This window comes from Ixodes scapularis, unplaced genomic scaffold (genome assembly GCF_016920785.2).
Source record: "Ixodes scapularis isolate PalLabHiFi unplaced genomic scaffold, ASM1692078v2 PGA_scaffold12__126_contigs__length_90152505, whole genome shotgun sequence".
NCBI lineage: Eukaryota > Metazoa > Arthropoda > Arachnida > Ixodida > Ixodidae > Ixodes > Ixodes scapularis.
In genome coordinates this window covers 35605429-35630522 of record NW_024609838.1, presented here as the reverse complement: position 1 = coordinate 35630522, position 25094 = coordinate 35605429, and the positions used below count along the sequence as shown (strand labels likewise).

The following is a 25094-nucleotide window of genomic DNA, read 5'->3' as shown; positions in this document are numbered from 1 at the left end:
TCGCCGTCGGCACACTGGTTTGTGATCTTGCTTTCAGGTGGTTATTAGTTATACATTTCGTGAACAGTATTAATTATCGCTTTTATACTGATGCTTGCCAGTCTCCTACTATGGTTCTCAGCGTTTTCTGCGCTCAGCGAGCCATCCGGGAGCCAGCTCATAAACCAGCGTGCAGACAATAAACAGGCTGGCATAGCACATCGAAAATAGAAGGCCTCCGATTTTTCTTTATTTTTTTTAACATTTCACCCTCTCTGAAAAGAATGGACAAAACTTCTCGCGAAATTAGGCTGGAGTGGATAATTTCAATGTGTTGGACCAAACGGCCTCACGGCCGTAAGGCCCAACACAATCTTAAGGCCGTATCCTGTACGGTGTACTGCGTAAAGCTAGTCTCATGAAAGCACAGATAAGCAGCAATAAAACAAACACAAAAATATCTCCCGCACACAACAGGCAACCGTTTTTTCACAATCTAATATCAGTGCATATCCTTCATTTATGGATGAGCATGAAAAATCCCCTGTATCGAGGAGATAAACAACAGAATGGTACCAAGCGCATCTGCAGTCCTCAAACGAGTTTTTGCTTGTTGTTGTTTTTTTCTGTTCCCTAAAGCATTCGTCTCTTGACACAGGAGTTGTGAAGGGCACAACACACACACCGAACTGCGCCAACAAAGCTTCAGTGCGTCAAAAGCGCAGCGGATTTGTTGGCGACGGTGGTGCCATTTCAACTCTTGGTGGCAGCAGTGCCGGCACTACCCGAATCGGGTTCGCTGCCACCTTTTCCAGTCGTCGTCGTCGCTTTGCTTGCCCGCTTCTTTCGACGTGGTTCCGTGCCGGCAAGCTCCGGCTTCTTGCGACCGCCTTTCGGAACGCTTCGAGCGCCGTTGCGAAGGGAAGACACGGTCGACTTCTTCTTGCGCCCTCGCTTGAAAGACGACACGACAGGCACGCCAGGCAACAAGCCGGGCGGTGCCATCAACTTCTTCCAGCGAAAAATGGTCGCGAACGAGACGCCCGTTAGGTACGCGGTCTGCCGCACAATGTCAGTGTACGAGGCCGATGGGCACTCTTCCCTGAGCGTCGCGTAAACGTTCATCGCGACGGCTTGCGCACCTTCCCCGAGCCGCAGGCGGCTTGTTGTGGAAGCGGTTTTGTAACATTGTGGAGACGTAGGCCTCGGAATGCTTGAGGCCGCAAAGGTAGCGGTTGTGGCCGTGAGAGCGACGGTGACTGTAGCTTGCGTGCTTGCCGTAGCCGAGTCTGAGGCAGCTGTGGTTTCGGTGGACACGGCGGGAACTACAGTGGGGACGTGAAGAGTTGTGACGGATGCAGTGGTCAGTTGCTCGCCCGAAACCGACATTTTTCGAACGTTATCGTGATTTGCGAATCGTAAACACTGCACTTGACTGAATCGCGCGTAATCTGTAATGGCGTCTGCCGCATTTGGATTTGGATCGTTGTTTTAAGCGATCGATGTTGGATCGTTGAATTCCCACTGATCAGTATTTTATCCTTAAAACTGCGTTTTTTTTTATCGCCGCACTGCTTTCTTTGACTTGTCATAAGGTATACTTGAATTTAGATACTTTTTTTGATGAAATGTATGCAAAAATTATTTTCGTTTTCTACCAGTGTTTTCTACGTTTCTTAAGAATTTTTATTCCAGCCAGGGAAGAAATGCATCCATAGCCAACGTTAGGTCGTTGTCTCCGTTGTCTCCTGCCTTTTCCGTCTGCTTTGTAGTTTTGTAGCACTTTCTGTAGCTTTCATCCTGTTTCTGCGATTCTTGCGATAGTTCCGTTTATCTAAAAAAAAAAAAAAAAAAAAAAGAAGAAAAAAAAAAAAACTGCAATGTTATGTTCTATGTATTGGTGCCGAAGCTACAAAACTAAAAACGGTCCCAAATCGCTCTGCAGGTTCCCAGAGACCACGAACGGTGAGTGCACACACACACACACACGAAAATAAAGTAGAGATGAATTGTGCATCCACACTGAGATCTCACATCAAACAGCACGCGCGACAATTGTCACAAGCAGACTTTTCCGATATACTTCGACCTAAGGACGGACTAACGCCAAAGTGCGACCTAACCCGCTCCTGGCTTTGAGACGTGCATTCATTCACGGGGCTTTGATCCTATGTCGCGCGTGTATCACTGGGGCGCGTGTTAACCTACCCGGCCTAGAGTTAGTCCTGAACAGTACATGCTGGAATGCAGCCAGCGGATTCATCGAATGCCGAGCAGCACGAGTCCGAGCACGAGCACCGATCTGGTCGTCGTCGTCTTCAGCACGCCTTGGCGCATACATTACACTCCTCCCTACTAGACCAAGACAGATAGTCCTCTAGGTAGGCAGGACGGCGTGTGAGTCTGCAGGGCCTGGATGACGCCCTGGGCACTTCTGATGGCGGATCATTTGGTTCATCCTCAAGTGTAGCATCAGCGTCGGCGTCCGGTTCCTCAGGAACTACTCCAGATGGAGGGGCGAAACTGAAGTCTAATAAAGACTTCCCTTCTGGTCCTGCAGCCGACCTTCTGCGCAGCTGGTCAACATGACGACGCCAGATTCGTCAATCTTCACTCTCAATGCGGTAGGACAATGAACCAGTCACAGCTGTGACTACTCAAGGCAACCATTTGGCGCCAGACAAGTAATTTCTTGCGTAGACATCTCCTACGCAAAATGTACGCGCCTTCTTCCCTTCCTGAAGAAATTTGTCTTCTTGTTTCCATGATGAATGGAACTGTGAGTCAGGGTGCAAGTGGTTTAATGCAGTCTTTCGTTGTCGATTCATGAGAAGTTCCGCAGGACTCCTGCCCGTCGTAGAATGTGGCAGTGCGTGCTGACGGAAAAGAAAACAAGCCAAATCGACATTTACGTCGCCTGAATCCATGTGAGTGAGTGCCTCCTTTGTCTCTCTTACCATCCTTTCCGCATGGCTATTCGATGGAGGGTGGTAAGGTGCTACAGCAACGTGTCTGATCTGGTTGCAGTTGATGAATTCAGTAAATTCGGTTGAAACGAAGGCCGTGCTATTGTCGCTTACAATTACGTCCGGCACTCCATGCGTGGCGAATAGCATCCTTAGTTTCTGAATGACTGCTGAGGACGACATTAAATTCATGATAAATACTTCTAAATGAGTCCACCACTATAAGAAAAACTTTTCCTTTGAATGGCCCAGCAAAATCAACGTGTAGCCGTGACCAGGGATGTTGAGTCGTCTCCCAGGGATGCACCGGGGCCCGTGGCATCGACGGCCTGCTCTCTTGGCACCCGAAACAGCATGCCGCTTTATCTTCGATGTCGTGGTTGATTCCAGGCCACCAGACTGTACTTCGTGCCAGTGCTTTCATCCTTACAATGCCTGGATGGGCTGTGTGCAGAACGTCAAGTATGGTGCTTTGGGCCACCTTGGGTATCACAAGTCTGCTTCCCCAAAGGATGCATCCCTTGTAAGCTGATAATCCATCTCTCCTTGTTACATAGGGTTTAAACTCGTCAGGTTGCTTGTCATCTGGCCACCCATGCATAATCCAGCGCCGGACACGCGCAAGTATTCTATCCCTTCTCGTGGATGCTGCGATTTTCTCTGCATTCCAAGGTTATTCTGGAGCGGTTTCTAGCATCCAAATGTCGGCCACAGGAATGTGTTCCTACTGTGGCTGGGGGAGGCAGCCGGCAGAGGACATCAGCATTACCCAATTTGCTGCTAGGACGGTACTGCAATTCATAGTCGTATGCAGCAAGCATCAAGCTCCACCTCGGGAGTCTTGGAGACACCATAGCTGGAATTTCCTTGTGGGGGTTTAGTAACCCAAGTAGAGGCTTGTGATCTGTGATGATAGTAACTGGTCGACCATAAATGTATTGGTGAAACTTCTTAACTCCATATATGGCCCCCAGAGCCTCACAATCTGTTTGCGAATAATTCCGCTCCGCCTTGCTTAGGGTTCTGGACCCGTAAGCTATTGGTGATTCTTTTCCAGTCGCGGACACGTGGCTCAAGACAGCTCCCAGATCGTAAGGAGAAGCGTCGCAAGTCAAAATTAAGGGCTTGTTGACATCGTAGTGCGCAAGAACAGCTGTTGACTTGAGCAGCTCCTTTGCCTTACGACAAGCTTCCGCTTCACGGACAGTCCATGTCCAGCTCGGACCTTTGTCAAGCTGTCTGTGCAGTGGCTCCAGGGTGTGGGCAGCTCCTTTGAGAAAGTGATGGTAAAAATTAAGTAGGCCGAGGAATGCCTGTAATTCCGGCTTGTTCTTCGGCTCGGGAGCTTCATGTATTGCTCTGACTTTGTCTTTGGTAGGTCGCACTCCATCTTTGTCGTCCTTGAATCTCAAGAAGACAACTTGGCTTACAATGAATGCAGATTTTTCCCCGTTAAGGCGGAGCCCGTCATCTTGGGGTCGTTGCAAAACTTCTTGCAATCATTTGTCATGCTAATCTTTAGACTTGCCGCCGATAAGGATGTCATCCAGGAAGATCAGTGCACCTTCCATTCCAGCAAGTAGCTTCTCCATGTAGCGCTGGAAGGTAGCTACTGAGACAGATACTCCAAATGGTAGTCGGTTGACTTTAAAAAGTCCCTTGTGCATCGTGATGGTGAAAAGTCTCGCTGACTGATCATCGACAGTCAACTGCTGGTAGGCCTGTGCAAGGTCAAACTGTGTGAAATGGCAGCATCCAGCCAAGTTGCTGAGGATGTTGCTCTGGTGTTGGCAATGGGTAGGATTCCGATTCCCACTTCACTGCCTTGTTAGCGGTGCTCTTGTAGTCACCGCAAATTCGCAATTCTCTGTTCTTCAATATTGAAACAATTGGTGTAGCCCAGCTCGAGTGCTTCACAGGTTCAAGGATTCCTTGCCTAACAAGCGTTTCGAGTTCCTCCTCCACCTTGGGTCGCATAGCATAAGGAATTTGTCTTGCCTTGCAGAACCTTGGTGTCGCAGAGGTGTCGACTTCCACACGAACAGGTGGTCCCCGGCTCTTCCCCAGGCCTTTGTCGAAGATGCCCTTGAACTCCTCTAGGAATCCACTACCTTGTTGGGCAGTCTCAAGCAGATGGACACCAGTGAGTCGGATTACTAGAGGCTTGAACCAGTCTCGTCCAAGAAGGCTTGCATATTCTCCCCTGACCACTAGGAGTGGTAGAGTTGCGGACTTTTCTTTGTGTTGTACCATGATGTGTACTTTGCCGAGAACGGTTACCGGTTGTTTTGTATAGGTTCTCAGCGCAACAGTGGATGGTTGCAGCCTTTGCTTCGGAATGCAAAGTCGTGCCATTGTTCTTTTGCTGATGGCAGAGAACATGCATCCGGAGTCGACCTCCATCATTGTTGACTGTTCATTAATCCTGATTTCTACGAGGATGGAGGGCTCATTAGACGAGCGGTTACACAGCTCGTATGTTTCGGTAGCATTACCGTCTAGCAGATCAGCTTGCGCTCTTCCTTGTCCTTGCCCCGAAAAGGGTTTTTTCTTCGCCTTCTTTTGGAGGCAGGCCTGGACGATATGCCCTTTGCGGCCACAAAAATGGCAAGTGGTGTTCTTGAAGTGGCAGTCCTACGGCTGATGTGTCCCGTTACTTTGGAAACAGGAAAACCCTGTTTGTTTTGTTGTAGGCCTCGTAAAACATTGGGCAGGCGTTGACGATCCAGGTCCGTCTTTAGCCATGCTGTGGACTCGGCTGACGTCTTGGGACGTGGTTCGGATAGCGTCGTTTTTTGCACATTCCGCTGCGATGGCCATCTTCTCTGCTTGAGCCAGTATAAGTTCGGCTTCACTGAGGAGACGTCATTGCAAGGATTCATCCTTCACCCCACACACGTACAATCTGGTCGCGCAAGCTGCTGTTGAGCGTGTCTCCGAGATTGCAAGTGACTACGAAACGGCGTAGATCCACGATAAATGTAGCAATTGTCTCATCGCTACGCTGAGGCCGCTTGTGGAACTTGAAACGTTCCACAATCTCCGAGGGCTTCGGTGCGAAGTGGTTCCCCAACTTCATAACAATGTCAGAGAAGTCCGTCTCAGATGGAGTCTTGGGTGGGCAGAAAGAATGCAGGATTGCACATGTCTCGGCACCACAGATGCTGCAAAAAACTGCTCGTTTCAACTTCGGTGTAGCGATTCTATTCGCCTCGAAATAGAATTCCAACCGTTGCAGGTACAACGACCATGTTTCCGGCTCACCTGCCTTGAAAGCTTCGAAAGTAAAAACTCGTTCACACTCTTGCGACCGAGTATGACTGAGAGAGACAAGATCTCTTACAACTTCTTAAATGTTTCTAGAGTGAGGGAACACACTGACATTGTGGCGCCATCTATGCGGTGACCCTAGAACTGCATTTCACAAAAGCGAAGGTTTTGCGGGATTTCCGAGGTCAAATGTGCGTAATACCCTTAGAAAGGCTCGTTTATAACATTGACAAAAGCTTTTCGAGCCAAAAAAAAAAAGGATATTGCGCGAGAAATAAAAAAAAATATGCCGGACCGCCGAGTTTACACTGCTTCCCAATAGATGGCGCCAGTGTGTTCTCTGGTTTAAGAAGTTTTAAGGAACCCAGGTTTAAGAGGTCGCAAGCAGTCGCAAGAGTGTGAACGGGCCTTAAGTGGTTACTAGTCAACCATGCTGAGTGGTTGAAGTATCACCCGCTGTTGCCGATTTCCTCGTCGCCAAATTTGTTATGTACATTTATATACAAGCTATTTACAGGTTAGTCCGGAACAGTACATGCTTGAATACAGCCAGCGGATTCCTCGAATGCCGAGTAGCACGAGTCCGAGCACGAGCACCGGTCTGGTCGTCGTCATCTTCAGCACGCCTTGGCGCATACATTACAAGTTCCTGTATATAAGCTCCTGTACGGAGCAAAGTTGCGCGTTCATTCCTCTTGAAATTCAAAGTTACGTGGGGAAGCCACGATTCACGCGTGCAGAAGCCATATAGACCCCTTTCGAAAGTCACGTAACTACTGTCAGAAGGTTGAGACCACTGTATAATGTCGGAACAACCGACACGGCAGAACATATGCATATCTAAAGTTACACAAGATGCCAATAAAATAGATTTGGTAGCATTTGAAGAGCAGGATTTCCACAGCTTCCATGCAGGGCTTCCACAGCTTCCAACAAAGAACGGTCTTTCAAAAGGGGCCTATTAACGGTAGGCAAAGTGGATAGGCCTAGTCCCCTCGAGTTTGCATGCCATGGTACACTCACATTGCCACGGTTCTGCAAGTGTTGCCCTTCAGCTTTTGATGTCGCACTCATGATGTCCACATTTTCAGTAGACAGCATGGTGAAGAACATACCCAAATGGGCCGGAATCGGACAAGACCCAGGTGGGCTGTGGACCACTGCCAGTCTTCGTCGTCGCCGCAATGTTCAGGTGAATGGTACATGAATGATGTACTGTCTATGAATGGATGATATATATGGCCTTTTGCAAAAGCAAAGAACATAAGCACAGTTGGCTAGCGGCTAATGGAGGTGTGGAGCAACCGTAGTAGAGGCTTTCCTGTGCAGCATTTGATTCATGGTGAAAAGCAACTAAAAAATGGAAACAACTAGAAGGAACAAACACAACAGGATGAAGCTGTGCTCGCAACTGAAGTTTTATTACAGTACTGGTGTGCCGTACCTCCCTCATACTTCCTTTAAGTTATGGGAGATTCGATATAGGTACAGAACAATGACCATGCGTTTTCTGTCAATTTTCCCTTCAGTCATCTCCACACCTTTGGCCTTCTTCAAGAGGGAGCTTGGTACCTTCGTCAAAAGGTTCACTGGAAACCCCGACGTCGTTAGCCTCCCTACCTGCTCCAGGAAACTGTCATTCATTGTATGGGCACACGATTTCTTGAGAGCCGAAAAGGGACACGCGACAGCAACCCCTCTCTTCACCACTTTGGAATGTCAAGACCGGTAGTCCAGAACAGGCTTCTTAGAACGGGCTCTGTAAGACCAACACATGTGAATCTCCCCCCGGCTGACCGATGGGTCTAAAAATTGTAGTACACCTTCTTTAGGTTCCTCAAAAGTGAAACTAAGTCCCCCACCACACTTACTGAAAGTTTCCAAGACAATATTCCGAGTGTAACTTCCATCAGCTCGATCCTTCATAGAGGACTAAAAAGTCCATTAAACGGAACACTTTTTTTAAGGCGGAAGAACACATGGCACTTTCTACAGCTCTGTCTACCCCAGCAAAGAAAATATCGCTCAAGATTGGCGCCACGCATGACCCAATGCTCACACTTTCTTTCTGAGGAAACATCTTATCGCACCAGCTAACCATCATGGAGCTCAAATAAAATAAACAGCTAAAGGAAGCCTTCCAGAGAGACACCGCTAGCGTTTCTAAATCCTAGTTCCTCGTTGGACTCAATGCATGACCTCACCCAGGATAACAGCTGGTTGTGGGGCAAAGAATAAAACAAGTCTTCAACATCCACACTAAAGGTTGTCCACTTTCCTGCCTCTTTATCTTTAAAGAACTACTACTGCCTCAGTGTTGTGCACCCGGTAAGGGTCTCCAATATCTAAGGGCGACAGTTGCTTCTGGAGGTACGAAGCCATCTGACGCTGCCAAGTGCCCCTTGGTAACAATGGCCCTAAATAGACAGAGGTCCTTGTGCGTTTTGGCACTGAAAAATATGTCGAGATGCAGGCCAACTGATTTTTTAATCTTCCCTTCCAGCTGCTTCAGAGAAAGGCTATAGCATAACTTCAGTGCCCCCTCTTTTACCTTGTTCAACACTACGTCCACTTGTTTAAAATATTTGTTAATGGCGGCACTAGCTTTTTCACCGAAAACTCCCTCTGGCATAACCACAAACAAACCTTCCTTGTCAGACACTAAAACATGCAACCTGTTGTCTACCAGGTATTTGACTAAAGGCTTCAATCCCACTTATCATGGACTCTCTACACTCTCAGAAATTTCGTGGACAGGTGGGATTGAAGTCTTTAGTCAAGTACCTGGTAGACAGCGGGTTGCATGTTTTGGTATCTGACAAGGAGCGTTCGTTTGTGGTTATGCCAGAGGGAGTTTTCTGTGAAAAAGCTAGTGCCACCATGAACAAAAACTTTAAACAAGTGGACGTAGCGTTGAGCAAGGTGAAAAGAGGGCAATGAAGTTATGCGATAGCCTTTCTCTGAAGCAGCTGGAAGGGAGGATTAAAAAATCATTTGGCCTGCATCTCGACATATTTTTCAGTGCCAAAACGCAAAAGGACCTCTGGCCATTTAGGGCCATTGTTACCGAAAAGGGCACTTGGCAGTGTCAGATGGCTTCGTACCTCCAGAAGCAATTGTCGCCCTTAGATGTCAGAGACTCTTACTGAGTGCACAACACTAAGGCAGTAGTAGTTCTTTAAAGATATACAGGCAGGAAAGCGGACAGCCTTTGGTGTGGATGTTGAAGATTTGTTTTATTCTTTGCCCCACAACCAGCTGTTATCCTGGGTGAGGTCATGCATTGAGTCTAACAAGAAACTAGGATTCAGAAACGCTAGCGGTGTCTCTCTAGAAGGCTTCCTTGAGCTGTTACAATTTTATTTGAGCTCCATGATGGTTGACTGGCATGATAAGATGTTTCTTCAGAAAAAGGTGTGAGCATTGGGTCATGCGTGGCGCTAATCTTGAGCGATATTTTCCGTGCTGAGGTAGGCAGACCTGTAAAAAGTGCCATATGTTCTTCTGCAGTAAAAAAAGTGTTCCGTTTCGTAAACTTTTTAGTCCTCTACGAAAAAGCTCATGGAATGTCGACACACGCAGAATATGGTTTTGGAAGCTTTCAGTAAGTGTGGTGGGGGACTTAGTTTCACGTTTGAGGAACCTAAAGCAGGTGTACTCCAATTTTTAGACCTGCCGGTCAGCCGGGGGGAGATTCACATGTGTTGGTCTTACAGACCCTGTTCTAAGAAGCCAATGCTGGACTATACACAAACTCATATCTGTTACGTCACGGCGCAGTGGTGGCGCGTCGGGCGCATTTCCGGTCTGGGGCTGTTGGCAGAAGTCCCCGTGTGAGACGTGTATTCCTGCGTTGTTTTGAAAGGAACCAGACAAAAACCTGCCTTCTCGTCAAAACGCCGCGACTGGGGCTGTACCAAAAGAGTCGAGAAAGGTTTGAGGGCCAGTTTTCATGTGCTCGGTTCGTCCAAGAACGGGGATATATGCCGTGAAAAGGGAAAACCAGACGCCGTCGGACCACAATTACTTGGGCGGGAAGCACTTTGGCTTGAATTCACGGATACTTGTGGTTGTTGGATTTATTTGTTTTGTTCCAACATGAATGCCGGAAAACCGCCAAGTTGTACGGACCACCTGCGGACTACGTTCAGTGCGTCTTCAAGTTCAAACGGCCGCCTGATCGTTCGAACCGTCGTCTGCTCTTTCAAACGTTTCTGCTTGTCGTCTGCTCTTTTAGACGACACCGGTCCGTGGACCAATTGTGGGCCCAGTACTTGCGATAAGAAGTAAGTGCAGGCCTCAAAAGACTTAAGGTTGAAGGTTGGTAAGGAGGCTCGGCGTAAACAGTAAATACAAGGATATATTGATAATTGTCACCAGTGGCCATCACCGACTTGTTATGCCGTATTCACTTGGTCCGATTCTGCTTGCGATTTTCAGTATCGACGTCGACCATCTGAGATACGGTTCACGTTTTTGTAGCCCGAGTGACGTGGCGACTGAAAATTGCGAGCGAAATCTTATCATGCGAATCAGGGTTTAGCGTACATTCTGAAGCTTCCATGCGGAATGAATCTCCGCATGTCACATTATTCAGGCGAAGTTTTGCGGTGTAACGAGCCTCGTTAATTTTGTTGAGGCAGCTCAAATAGTCAGGCATTGCCAAAAAGACGTAGAATCAACAATTCGAACGCGAAAAAGGGCAGGAAGACTCAAAACCGACGCCGACAACATCGCAATACAATGGTTTGTTTATGGGCGACGGCGAGCTCCTTGCCCACACCCCCATCGGGCATGCGCCCCGCCGGTGGCGTCCGCTAGGGGCGCTCCGGTTTGTCTGTAAACATGAGTTTGCCTATTGGTCTTCACATTCCAGAGTGGTGAAGAGAGGGATTGCTGTCTCGTGTCCCTCTTCGGTTCTTAAGAAGTCGTGTGCCCAGATGATGAATGACAGTTTTCAGGAGCAGGTAGGGAGGCTAATGACGTCGGGGTTTCCGGTGAAGCTTCTGACGGAGGTAGCAAGTTCCCTTTTGAAGAAGGTCAAAGGTGTGGAGAAGGCTAAAGGGGAAATTGACAGAAAATGCATGGTCATCGTTCCGTACCTACATCGAATCTCCCATAACCTGAAGAAAGTTGGAGGCAGGTACAGCATACCAGTAGTGTTCTGGGAGCCTCAGAAATTGAACCAATTGTATTCTAGGGTTGGTGACGGGGCTAGTCGCCAGAAAGCCATCTGCTCTACAGCGCACCAAAAACACTTTGTGATTTGCGTTTCGTCTGTTGTTCACAAAATCCCTTTATCTCGTAATAAGTTTTATGTGGGGCAGATGGGGAGCTGTCTCAATGACAGGCTTAGAGAGCATTCCTATTCACTGCAGGCCACTGTTGTGGGGGGGGGGGGGGGGGGGGGGGGGCATTTGGCAACACATTGCAGTAGTTGCGAGTGTGTGTTGGATTTTGGTAAAGTTGGTGTCCTGGCTAAAGAGAGGGAAAAAGCAATTTCCAGTTGGGGGATCTATCTGTCAGCGCTCTGTCCATGGCTTTTTCTGATAAAGAGGTTTGCTTTTTGCAAGCGAATATGAAAAGTGGTTTTTGAGGTTACTCAGCACTTATGTTAGTGTTGTGCTTGATAGATGAGTAGGTGGTTGTTGTTGGTTTCTGTTATCTCTTTTGCATATGCGGTTTCCTTTAATATTTTTTACTAGTAAAACTTCAGTTGCGAGTACAGCTTTGTCCTGTCGTGTTTGTTCCTTCTCGTCGCCTTCGTTTTTGAGCTGCTTTTCACCACGAATAACGTATACCAACCCATCCAAATTGCTGCCTTAGTACAGCATTAGATTTTTGTTTGTCAGATTATTACATTCTGTGGGTAGCGGCAGGAACTTAACCCCGTTCAAGCTGCTTCATGGCGAGTCTGCGGCGGCTCATTACAAAAATGTTAACCCACCTGGCCCACCCAAGCACACTGCTTCACGGCGGTCCCGCCAGTGGCCCAAGCCCTCGCCCACTGAGGAGGCTCCGCCATATTTAGGACAGTTTGCACACTGTTGACGCGCGTGCTGTATTCACTGCTGGTATTGCAGCGGGCGCGGAGGGTTTTTCTTCGGGAAAGATTTGTATCTGCTTGATGCCAACGTACTCCTGCAGCCTGTTGTTGTTTTCCAAAAACGACACTAGTTTTGCAGAGATACAATAGTAAGGGTGCAGGCGAGCTGGTGGATGTTAACCATGTTGAATATACCTGAGACTGGGGTAGAAAAAATCTTAGTAGATTGACGCCATTTCAAACAGGTGCGAACAATTGCAAAAAGAACCGTCGAGAAAAATCGGTAGATTGCGAGAATGGTGTGGTGTATGAGATACTACTGGAATGCGGGTTTAAGTATGTAGGACAAACATCACGATGCATCAACGGCAGATTAAGTGAACACAAAAGAAACGTGAAGAGCAATGCACCAAACTCAGAAATCGCAAAACATGTCAACGAATGTAACAACTGCACTGCTATTTGGTCGGAGGCAGAAATCATTCACAAGGAGAAGAATGATACGAAAAGGCTAGTAAGGGAGACGGTGCGAATAAAGTCTTTAGGTAATTGCATAAGCTAGGCGTCGCTACAGTTCGGTAAAAATTCCAAAAGTTTTTTAAAAATATAGTTATATATATATGTATATATATATATATATATATGTATATATATATATATATTTTTTTTTGTTTTGTTTTGGGTGGAAAGAGGGAAATGCTGTACTGTTCACTTTTGCACCGTTTTAGGTTAAGTGCGTGTCATCCTTTCGTCGAGGAGGAAAGGGAAACAGTTTAAGTAAAAAAAGTTTTTTTTTTTGTTTTTTTGTGTATGTGTTTGTGGATCCTTGTTACTTTGGAAGAGGTAATGGTCCTTTTGTTATATTTTGGGGGAGATTGCTGAGTTATCTTTGTGAATCGGCATGAAGGCCGTCCATAGCGCTAGCTTGGAATTACAGGGTTTGGCGTTTGGACTGCTTAGAGGTTGTCCCTTTGTGTTGGTAGTGACTGTCTGGAGGGTTTGGCGGTTGAACTGGTTAGAGTTGCCCCTTTGTGTTGGTGGTGGGCTGTTTGTGGACTATATAAGGAGGAGGACTGAATAAACCTGGTAGCTGAGTTTGAGACGTCGTCCTGTCCCGTTCTGTTTCTTCGACTTTTATGTTTTTTTCTACCCCAGTCAGGTATATTCAACATGACTATTTTTGCGTTCATGGTGGTGGCACTACGCGGTCTGGGGCGCACTGTGACAGTATCTGGGTGAACGAGTGACTCTAAGACTTTCGGAGGTTATGTTTCTCTGAAACCCGGGCGCCATGTAGCCAGAGTGCCCTTTGGCGATATCTGTCAGACTCGCGTGATCCAGGTGGAAGAGTGACTCTAAGACTCTTCGCAGTTACGTTGCTCTGAAACCTGGCCTTGCCTCAAAAGCAGAGGAGTGTGGTTTAGAGAAGCTTGTTTTAGCGAACGCCGTTTTACCGACCCCGGTTTATCGAATGCCTTTATAGAGAACCCAGTTTAGAGCAAATGGCGATGAGCTTCCTTTTAGCGAATTCGGCCGCCGCAAAGCGGCGTGTACGGGTAAGTCAGGTGAGTTAACATTTTTGTAATGAGCCGCCGCAGACTGCTGCCGCGAAGCGGCGGGAGCGCAGCGGGGGGCTCGGCTTAACACGCGCAGCAGTGATACACGCGAGAAGTAGGAAAGTTTTTTTTTAAAAAGCGTCCCCTTTTCGATAAATGGCGTTTCTCTAAACTGACGTTCTGCTTTCTCTAAACCGCGCTTCGATAAAACGTGCCCATTCTCTAAAGCGTGCTTCGATGAAATTACATTCAATCAACCGTAGTAAATACTCTCAAAAGAAGGTTCCACTCCGTTGTGAGCCCTCGATCAAGCCGTATCGAGTGCAAGACATGTTTTTCTAGCCTCGGTAAATTAGCTAGCTCGAATATCTGGCGAAGCTAGCAGGTTTGAGCGTGTGAGCTGCAGCCCTTTTTGTCTTCCTCCGTGGGGAGCAAGATGGCGGCTATTTTGCACGGGATCTTGCATCTTCCCCGTTCGCAGACGCGCATGCATGGCGGTTTGTTTCCATTCGCCCCTTCGAAGTCCCCGTTTCCGTTTACCTCGACTTCAGAAGCTGCAGACTGTTATCTGTTTTTGGCCACTTATAGTCAATGGACTCTTCCGGTAACTCTAAAACCGGGTATCGTAGGCAGCTGCGTCCGTACATTTCATCGAACACCGTTTCATAGAATGCCGTTTCATCGAACGCCGTTTCCTCAAATGCCATTTCATAGAAGCAGTTTCATCGAACGCCTTTTCATCGAACAACGTTAAGGTCTGTAATATTTTGGAATTTACTTTCATTTTTATACACAACGTCATCTAATTCTCTCTTTTTTTTTTCTTTTTTTTCTCTGTTTTTATATCTTGGGGTGCAGTGACGAGATAAGTTCCATCGTGAACATATCCTGCTTGGAGAAGAAAGCCTCCATGAAACAATGACCCCTCTCCATGTCACATGAAACAATTAAAAATAAGACAAAAACAGAAAGCACAGACACTTAAAAGTGTTTTAAGTGTCTGTCCTTTATTTGCAGTGTCGTGGTTTCAGTCATGTATGTACATGAGTAAAGCTTTTCAGTAAGTCGCATACCCAATTGTTTTTATTTCCTTTTATGCCAATTGTTTTTATTTATAGTAATTTGCACCACCTTCAAAACAATTTCACCAGTGACTAAGCTTACTCTTAACAAATGCAAGGTGAAGCATCTATAAAGCCCTGTTATGCCCCAAAACTCGGAACAGAGCCATAACAGAGAAATTTGATGAAATGGGTTTTAGCGATTTGATGGAACGGCGTTCGGTGAAACGGCGTTCGATGAAATGTCCGTTTATTCAATGAAATGGCTCTCGATGAAATGGCGTTCGACGAAATGTCTGCTTCACCCGTAGGCAGCCTCTTTGTTAGCTGCCTGTGCAAAGGATTGAGAACTCGGCGTTTTTCCTAGAAGCTCTCTCCCCGGTGCCCACATTAAGCAAACTCAATTAGTTTGCTTGGCATGTGGACGCGTTTCGAACGGAGGGGCCCCTTTTTATGGCTTCTTCTTCCGGTGTCGAAGCGTGTCACTCTGGCATATGTCCTCTGACCGCTCGTCGGGTCCGTTTCTCAACTGAGTGCCTTCCTGTCACCGTTGACAAACTGGCCACCTTTTTTGTGGGGTTTGTTTGTCGTTTTCTTCTGCCCGTTTCTGCCGCCTTTGCGGCCCGGCAGGCGAGCGACGGTTCCGCGCGCCCCCTCGTTTGGAGGTTGCGGCGCCCTTTTTTTCATTTCGGGAGGTCTACAGCCGGCTCTGGGCGTGTTGGCTGCTGGCGCATTACGACTTTGCAGGTCTGCTCCGAGGTTGTCCACCCCCCTTCATCAGCCCACTGCGGCCGAGATGGCGCCGAACCCCTCGGGCGATGTGTCTGGGACTTCCCCAGCTGGTCTCCGCTGGTGGGCGGCGGTCGTTGGTCTTTTTGGTGCTTCCGCCTTCACGACCGCCTGGCTGCCCCCCACTGCAGGCCAGCTCGTACCGCGACACCTGTGTCCAGTTGTATCAGCACGCGCCTGTGATGCTGTGGAAGGTTGTGATGGCCGCGTTCGTGCACCTGGACGAACTTTCGGGTTTTCGGTCCTGCGCGCCAGCTGTTGACGGCAGAGACTGTGAAGACGCGCGCTGGGTGTCGCGTGTATTTGTTGGGGGTGCGCAGAGAGATATTATTTTATGAGAGCAGGTGGGCCTCCTTTAATATTTATTGAAATCCACCTACCGTTTTAAAGGGGCCCTGCAATGATTTTTTTACTAATTTTTAATTTGCACCGAACCTGAGCGCACTGAATGTAGTAACTTAGTGAAACTTTTCTTTTCTTGAAATTCCCTTTATTTTAAAAGTTATAGGCAAATTAAAATTACAAAAGCAAGCAAAAAATAACCTCCCTCATGACGTCCTTGGTTGCTTGAGAGTGGCCGTCAACTAGAAGAGGGGTAGTGAGCTTATCGAGCGCTCACGGCTGCCGCACTCTGAGTCGACGGCGCAAGAGGGCGACATTGAAGCATGTTCTGGATAGGCTGTATGCAGCGGGCAGCCAGAGCGGCTCTCATTGCATTCGCTGCGCGATTAAATACTAATTCGGCATGACACTTCATTGGCCACAAACGACAGCAAACACGGGCTAAAGATCAGTTCACAATGGGAGCTGCTTTGCGCTGCCATACCGCGAAACGGCCAAACCGCAAGACAAAGCTTTTCCCCGAAGGCCTTCGGAACGCTTGGAGCCGGTCGGATCCTCCTGCCCAAACGAGCGCAGCGCTGCCACGTACATCCGTGACCTTTCCGTGTCGGCGCCTGATCCCACTACTCCTTTCTATTATGCGTCGCCTTTTCCGCCGCTTGATGGCGGGTATGTCGGCGGGTCATTTCTTGTTTCCGTACTTTATGAACTGCATTTGTTTCTTTTTTTTAACTAAAATACTGAACAAAAACTACTTTTATAAAGAATTGAAACGGTTCGCGCCACTTATATTTTGTATTTCGACTAAAAAGAAGCTTTTAGCGGCTCTGACCAGTAGTAAGCCCAGGACCAAAGACGTCACATTTTGCCCGCTTTCGGTACTGCAGGTCGCCCTCGTCGGTGGAGGAGGTTTCCGCATCGTCCGGTTAAAATATGACGCACTGATATTTAGTTACTCTCTCCGTGCCCGCTGGCTTGCCTGAACCCCAAGAGACGTGGAAACCGCAAAAAAGGTGGACGCTTATATATGATTGCAGGGCCCCTTAAAAGGGGTATTCCGCCGATTTCTTCATGGTCCCCGATTTGCTTGAAATTTCGCTAAACTCGCCAAACAACATCGCAAAAATAGTATCCCAAATATTGGGTCAAAATATTCTTTTTTTTCACGAAGTTATTGAATTTACAATTTTGGTCCTCACCGCGTTTTTCAAACTGAAAGTCTCTACTGGCAACAGTGAAAAAGTGACGTCAGTGGAAGGCAGGGGTTCACTTTTTGGACTGTAGAATTTGTTCCCAACTGATTCGAAGCAGATTCATGGTGTCAAATGAATGCTTTGGAAGCTCGCTCCAGGACCCGCTCTTCAGCACGGAACAAATGATTGGCATATTCTATTTTTTAGACTGCTCGCCCGACTGGCAAGCTGACCTTCCACTGATGTCACGGCACTGAAAAGGGCGGGTATATTTGAATGTCGGTTTTTGCATCATTTTCATTTGCCGATTTCGCAATAACTATTATGAATTTCACGATACTAAATAGCATACCAGAAAGGGTAAAGGCCGGGGAGTCAGAAAATATAGTTAGTTGAGGTAGCTCAAAAATCGGCGGAGTACCCCTTTAAGGAGGGGAAGGGGGGGGGGGGATGTGGGGATTCCTGTGGTCTCCCTTCCCCGAGGGCTGTAATAACGGCCGCGGGTCGGAACACTTGGCCTCCTTCGCCGTGAGCTCCGACCTGTTCGTGAGGTAGGGTGGCTAGAGAGTTATATACATGAGGCGGAGGGTCCCCTGCCTTGGGGAGGGGCCCTTCTCTCACTCTCTCTCAGGGGTACCGATTTCCGTCCCCCCGCTTGGATGCGGATCACGGCTGACAGGCGAAGAGGTTTCGCCTCTTGTTTTCCCGCTTTCGGGAAAGGGACTCGTCCGGGTGATCGCGAAAGAGATAGGACGTGTGTCAGCGACTTCTCCGATGCTTCCCCAGTCTTGGCTCTCCAGAACCCCGCGTCTGGCCAGGTAAGGACCTTTTCTTACCTTGCCGGCGCGGGGGGCATTTTGGGATGGGGACATGGTAGTTCTTTTAAGAGAGTTATAATAAATGCTCTTGGACTCTGTCCTTACTTTGGTATGTGTGTCTTCTCTTTCGCTATATTCAAGAGAGTGAGACAAGATAGACGATCATTGGCACCAACGGAGGTAATTAATCGAACCGACCCGCGGTAATGTAGCCCTAAATGTTGTCTATATTGCCGCGAAGTTGTGGGGACCGCGCTACTAGGTTTGACGTCTCCTTTGAGATTGCCGCCGCTGTTGAGGCAACCCTTTGGTTACTCTATCGGTACCTGTGTTGGTAGCTAGCAAAATCCCACAACTGTGGATGAGAAATTTGGTCGGGGCACTAGCCTGGTAAGGTGCGCCACATGCAATTGTGATACACGACTGAGCACATGGATCCATGTGCTCGGAGCTGTGGTGTGTTAACACACTTAGGCACTATTACCTGTCATGCTTTAAAGAAAGATAACCCAAGATTGTTTTGGTGGGAACAAAAAAATTTTACACTTTCGTTGGAACTTTCGCTTGAATGGAATTCGCCTTTAATTGCCAAACACTACTGAGTAGAAATCTCCAGAATTACCCTGGGACATGGGCGTACCAACCAGGGGTGCAAGGGGGGCGCTTGCCCCCCCCTCCAGCTCTCCGAGTGGGGGCAAGGCATGTGTCTTGCCCCCCCTTGAAACAGCCGCCACTGGGCAGGGCAAACACTGGCCGGCGACGCCTAAGAGATACCAGGGGCACCACCCCCCAGCCCCCAGGGGGGGGGGGGGGGGGGTGTTTGCCCCCCCCACTTAAAAACAAGTTGGTACGCCACTGCCCTAAGATGACCGGTCTTGTTTAAGATGCTAATTACTAGTACTGCAAATAGACCTTTTACCAAATTACCCAAGCACCCAGGATCCTGCTGAGAGTGTTGCTATACGCGCTGCACGTGCTGGCGTCTGCAGCGGTAACTATTCTGAAGCACGAATCTAGGTCTAAGAGCACTTTACACATGCATTCGTGAGCACCTGATTTTCGTGTTTACTTTGAACCTTTTATACGAATAAGGCAAGCATGCACAAAGCGTGCACATATATGTTCACAGGATTCCCCTTGGTGCTTGGGTCACCTGGAAGAACGTCTAGACTGCATCAGCAGCAGATGCGGTAATATTCAATTCTCCAATGTCTATGTCATACTTACACTGCTAGCCTGCTAGCCATCTCCAGTGTATGTGTCCTACACTGGAGATACAAATATCACCACATCTGGACATTGTTTCTGCAGGTAGTTTATCTGCTTCGTTGCCACACCTGAGCATAGCCTGTCCACAAATGTACCTATACCCGATCCACAGGCAAGGTGTAGCCATTCTACTGGAATGGCTAAATAAAAACTCCCCATCCCTTCGGCATATCCCAAAGGCACTGCTTCGTAGCATTCATAGCTCCTCTGTAATGGGTGTCGCAGGACATCAGTCACATGATGTCAGTGTAACATGACATCGTGGTGATGCCTGGCGTCACGCAATGACATCATGATGTTGCATGATGTGGTGTCAGATCGTGACACTGAGGCTGCATTCCAGGCACGGACATGAAGCCACTAAGCGGCGGCCCTATGAACGCCACGCATTTCAAATCAACGTTCGTTCCTTCAGGCTGAAGAAATTTGCAGTTCCGTGCCAGATGAAGCCACGAGAGGTCAAGCACACAAAGCAGCGCCACAAACAAGCTGCAAAGGAATGCAAAAAGATTCCACGAATGCCACCCCTGACGGTTCTACAGGTTCAAGCTCCAGAGTCTTGCGAGAGATTCGTATCTTTTGCCAGACTCTACGGCGGGCTCGTCCGGTAGGTCACCTTGTGGGAATAAAAGAAATTGCAAAACGATCGCACAAAGTGTGCTGCAATTGACAGCGGCAGCTGTTGCCGTGTTGAAAGACAAGCTTTAGGAGGTTTGCTTGTGGTCGACGAGCTTTGGGAAATTCGCTTTAGGAGCTTTGCTTTTAGTAGAGTAGTTGTACATATGTGAATGGTGCTTACACAACACTTCCCATGCATGGGGTCCTGCACCCTGTGCTGTTCTCATGCTGCTGCGGCCTTCCATCTACTTTGCTCAGTGCGATGTGCTTGTAACTCACCACTGCCACTCCTCGGACTGTGAGGAATGGCTATGTCGGGGGGAGGGGGGGATGGGACTGGGCAGGTGCTATGTGGAAGCGCCAGAAGCCAGAGAAACTTCCAAAATTTTGAAGTGGTGGCTGTGGTGAGGAGGGGGGGGGTCAAGAGAGAGAAAGCAATATCTGGCCGAGCTACGTGCTAGATTGAATCAGTCGTATGTCAATTTACTCCAGATGGTCGCGTTCCCGCCCACACCCGCACGCAGAGTGTGGGGTTGGGCGATGATAGGGAGGCGGTCGATGGGTCCGACGAGCACATAGCTCCCATTGCCCCAAGAGCCTGAGGTGAACGAAGTATAACGGGTCATGGGTGTATGGCACATTCTCAACACGCAAGTTTTCTTCTAAGTGACCTACCAGATGCAGGCAATCCAATCGCCGCCCCAGAAACAGTACAGGATGCAACGGTACTTTGAGAGGGGCTGGTAAAAGCACGGAAGATCATACACAGGCAGGACACGCTGGCGTAACAGCTTCAAAATTATGTGGCAGTGCTAGAAGCCAGGCAGGAAGACAGATTTTGAAGTGCTAGCAAACCGCATAGATTGTGTGTTCTTCTCATGGCTTGCGTGTGGTTGTGAATAAAGAAAAAGGAAAGTGTTTACAGTGTTACTGAGAACACTGCATGAACCTTTGGGGGACCTGGTGCAAACAATGAAGTACCACATCGTGACTCCCGTGACCTTTGCTCCGCGCAGTCAACTCCTAGTAGCTGGGGTCATGGGAGTCAAAGTGAAGATTATGGGGCAGTGTGATAAAATTTTCAATCATCACTGACAAAATCAAACTCAATAAATAAGCAATGTGTGATGGTTTTAAAGCAAAGAAATCTTTATTTTTACTTATTACTTTGTTAATTCCAGAGGACGGGTGATTTCGGGAAACATAAGTACCACTCGGTTGTGAAATGGAGATCTATACTTGGCATCGACTACTTTGCGTTAAGTTCCTAAGGCTAGCATAGCTTCTACAGTGCTGTAGCCATGCACTGCTACGACAGCATGTGCACATGACTACTTCTTGCGTTCGCATGCACTTGTGCAAGTAGCTTTGAAAGCGTTGAAGCACAGTAGAAGCTACACTAACCTTGACAACAAGCGCAAAATAGTTGATGCAGAGTATAAGGTCACGACCTTATCCTTTGGATAAAAAGCAAAAAATGCAGGCAAAACGACTCCAAGATAAGAAAATCGGATAATCCCATTTTGTGTTCTTTAGTCAATATCCTGTTCACAACAACAGAATGGGAGTTTTACTCCCCTTTTTGCAAATTAGATGGAACATCCCAGGTGGCATAGCAAAGCACCAGCTAATGCCCTGGCACAGATGGCTGGTATCTTCGTTCAAGCAAACATGAAAGTGTTGTGTGTCAGAGCTCCTAGCTCTGACAAAAGAATTGCACAACAAAAAAGGCACTTGAGGGGAAAAAAAAATAAATATTAAGCTGCTGTAACTTACAAAGTTTGTCTGATCTTCTCACTTTGTGGTCCACCATACCTGGCACTGATTCGGTGCCTTCGGTTCTGCATGTGTGCCCACCGGATTAGTCTGTTGGTCACAATGTAAAGGCTCATTGCATGGATCTCTTACAGAAACTGCAGCCAGTACATTAGCTTGATTTGTTGGTTGTTCGCAAGGAACGGATTGGCCGAATGGGCCTCTTTCCCCTTGTTTGCAAGTCTGTGTGCTTGCTTGATTTGGTTGTTCATAATGAATGACTTGATTTGATTGACTACTCCAAGGTTTGGCATATGTCATGGCTAACTGGTCAGCTTGTTCCATATTGGCTCGCCGCATAATACGACTCTTCCAAGGTTCTGAGGATATTGCGGTTCCCCGGTCAGTCTGGTATGTAGTCTGATTGAGTCGACGATAGCTGTGTTGGACGAATTGAGTGGTCTCTTGACTAGATGGACGCTCTACAGGATTTACTTTCTTGAGTTCAGTCTTTGTAGCTCTCGCGGATCGTGTGGCTACTTGGCTCCCCTCGTTGTTTGAGGCAGCAGGTTTGTTCTGCTGAACCTTTGCTGACTTGGCTGGCGGGACGGCTACTTGGTAGGCTTCTGTACCATCCAAAGACAGGGCCTTCCTTCGTCGTACTTTCTTTGGTACGGCCTGTTGCTCCGCACCTAGCTCCTTTTCGCGCGACTCTTTCGTGCCTATTTTGGAACCCTTCAAGGGGGATGACGAGGCATTTTTGCGGCGGCGCCTCATCTTCGGTGGCGACTTCATATCATCATCGATGGGGTCCACAATCTTTTTCCAGCTAAATATGGTGCTGTGCGATACTCCGGTGAGGTGCGTCGTCTGCTTCACAATATCGTTGTACGACGCGTGCGGACATTCTATTCTAAGGCGGGAATAGACGTTCATCACGACCTGCCGTGCTCTCCGTCCGAAGAGAACATGTTTGAATGACGTTTGGTAACGGTACGGGGAAAGGTCTCTTTGAGTACTGGAGGCCGTTGCAGTAGCAGACGGCGTAGCAGGTGTAGCAGACGGAACGGTCGAAGCAGTCGACACAGTTGTAGTTGACCGAACATTTGCTGAGGACGTAGCAACTCTAGCAGTCGACGGTGGCGTAGCAGATTTGGCAGATTCACATGTAGGAATTTCAGACGCTGTGGCCACAGCACCAGGCGCTGAAGTCGCTGCCGTGGCAATGGGAGTGGCGTTGGGGCAAAGCTGGTGAAAAACGGCGCGCGGAACTCGCGGCGCAGTTGCCACGGTAGAATTTGCGGTCGCTGCGGTGACAACATCCTTAGCCGTGGCTGCAGCCATTCTAGTAACTGTAGTTGTACCGGTTGTACTTACAGCGACCGTCGTAGCAGCAGTTGCGGGAACGGTGGAAGCAGCCGCAACAGGAGGGACGGATTTTGACATTTTCGAACGCCGTCACGCGACTCGCGCGGTCCTGGCTGCGCTCGGATTGTCAGCTGGATTCAAACTTCACTCTTTCGCTTCTGCAAATTTAATTCGAATTTAATTCAAATTTTATCGTCCTTTTAGCGCACTGTTTACCAGCGCAAGCGTTCGTGACTTTAAGTTTGTTGTTATGCAAAGCAGCACGTTTAATGTTTGTGCATCCGCTGCTTTCGCTACGCGACAAAGGTGACAAGAGAATCCCCAATCCAAACTTTTGTTTTGGTTTTTGTTTGTAGCACTAGATTCGAGTAGCCCATTTCATCCGAGGAATATATATGCCATACATTCTTGAAGTGGCAACTTTAAATGCTCGAAGCATCGCTGGGAATAACTCGTCCTCCATCACGAGGCAAATGAATCTCATTTTATTTATTATACAATACTGCCAAGCAGGTGGTACCTCATTACAACGATAAAGCAAGGCGTTCGCAGCTTCTGACCTGACGTTTGAGTCAATCAACTCATCCCGTAGTACAATGTAGTACTCCTTTTTTTTTTTTCATTCTCATTCGCACAGCGTCTTCCCCCAGAGTTAATGGTACGTCCACCACGACTGGTAACCACTCGAAGTCGGCGGATCGAACGACTGCGCCGTTGTTTGACCGCCGTGCATTTGATTGGGGTTGGGGATGCGTGGTTCCAGCCGTGTGAACTGTCTGTGTTCATAGTGCCCGTGGGCAGGCTGCACAGGCTGCGGTGGCACGTAGCTGGACTGCTGCTCGCAGCGTGCAACGGGCACAGCCTTCTTGCGCGGAGCCTTCGCAGCGGCTTGAGCAGGCGGCACGGCCGCTCCGACGGCAGCTCCGACGGCTGCTCCGATGCCCGCTCCGACGCCCGCTTTGCTGGCTTGGTTTCCAACGCGCACTGGCTGCTTCTTGCGTTGACGCTTTTTGGGTTTCTCGCCCGCGGACTGCTGGGCGTTCGCGTCACCGGGCTCGCCGGGCTCCCCGGACGCGGCCTTCTTCGGGGTTTTCCGGCTCTTCCGAACTTTCTTGACCCCGTTGGCCGACGCCGCCGAGGCGTTCTTGCGGCGACGCTTCGGCGGCGGCTTCTCGTCCGGGTCAAAGAGATTCACGTTCTTCTTCCATCGGTATATGGTAACTGGCGCTACTCCCGTCAGAAGCGTGGCTTGCTTCACGATCTCGTTGTAGGAAGCGTTTGGGTACTCGAGCCGAAGCCAGCAGTAAACGTTCATCACTATTTCTCGAGCGCGCCTGCCGAAAATGACGTTTTTGAAGATGGTCTGGTAGCGGACCGGGGACGGTGGTCTCGCAGGTTTGGCAGGATCCGTCGTGGTGCTCTCGGTACCAGAGGGACCGGCTTCGCTGGTAGTCGCCGTACCAGCCGCGGGAGCAGTGGCGGTCGAAGTGGTAGTCGGTGCTCCACTGACCGTAGTTTTTGTCGCCGTGGTCGAGGCTGATGTGACGCTCGTGGTTGTGACCGGCCTGGGCGCGGACGAAGCGGTGGTAGTACGACACGACGAAGGAACAACCGGAGCTGGCGCGGGGGCAGTGGGGGCAGGCCCAGTTGAAGTTGCGGTACGCGCAGGGGCAGGGTTCGGTCTTATGGGGACATAGGTAGACGTGGGTGCGCGCATAGCTGCCATCGTGGCTGCTGTATTTGCAACCCTACCAGCGACGGGGATGTTCGCAGCAGCTGATCCTGACATTTCGAATCTGCTCAGCTGTCGTGATCCACCATAGCGTCGTTCCTTTGTCGGCTGGAGTGCGACTTCGACATGGATTCGAAGCTGGCTTCGGCTAGCAGCAACTACTCTGCGTCCGGCATCCGGTCTTTTTTTTTTTAAATTTAATACGTAAATATTTTTAACCTTTGTAGAGTAGTTTAAATTACATTTCAATTCCAAGAAAAGAAGTAAATGGTCTAGTAGGTTTCATGTAAGGTGAACGCTCCCGAACATTCTGGAAAGGACGAGAACGGTCG

The 25094-nt window shown here is 48.6% G+C and overlaps 3 protein-coding genes across 5 annotated transcripts; 1 reads left to right on the top strand and 2 right to left on the bottom strand.

Moving 5' to 3' along the window:
• Nucleotides 1–1854: 1854 nt before the first annotated feature.
• On the top strand, nt 1855–16018 carry LOC120838008. 3 transcript variants are annotated; one of them, XR_005798011.2, is made up of 3 exons: nt 1855–1944; nt 7307–7407; nt 15626–16018. XR_005798011.2 is itself a non-coding variant. In XM_042289517.1 (3 exons), the coding sequence occupies exons 1-3, from the start codon at nt 1860–1862 to the stop codon at nt 15848–15850; spliced, it is 408 nt and encodes a 135-aa protein (XP_042145451.1). In that variant the 5' UTR covers nt 1855–1859; the 3' UTR covers nt 15851–16018. The 3 variants fall into 3 exon arrangements, 1 of the variants encoding a protein (XP_042145451.1); XM_042289517.1 differs by having other exon boundaries at nt 7310–7407; XR_006077563.1 differs by lacking the exon at nt 1855–1944 and adding an exon at nt 2861–2910.
• A 4857-nt stretch (nt 16019–20875) lies between these two features.
• LOC115312563 (cell wall protein DAN4) lies at nt 20876–23412 on the bottom strand. The gene has a single exon (XM_029971369.4). It carries the CDS (start codon nt 23106–23108, stop codon nt 21702–21704), a length of 1407 nt encoding a protein of 468 aa, XP_029827229.2. The 5' UTR covers nt 23109–23412; the 3' UTR covers nt 20876–21701.
• Nucleotides 23413–23492: 80 nt separating this feature from the next.
• On the bottom strand, nt 23493–24927 carry LOC115312564 (protein PRRC2C). The gene has a single exon (XM_029971370.4). It carries the CDS (start codon nt 24817–24819, stop codon nt 23683–23685), a length of 1137 nt encoding a protein of 378 aa, XP_029827230.2. The 5' UTR covers nt 24820–24927; the 3' UTR covers nt 23493–23682.
• Nucleotides 24928–25094: the final 167 nt, after the last annotated feature.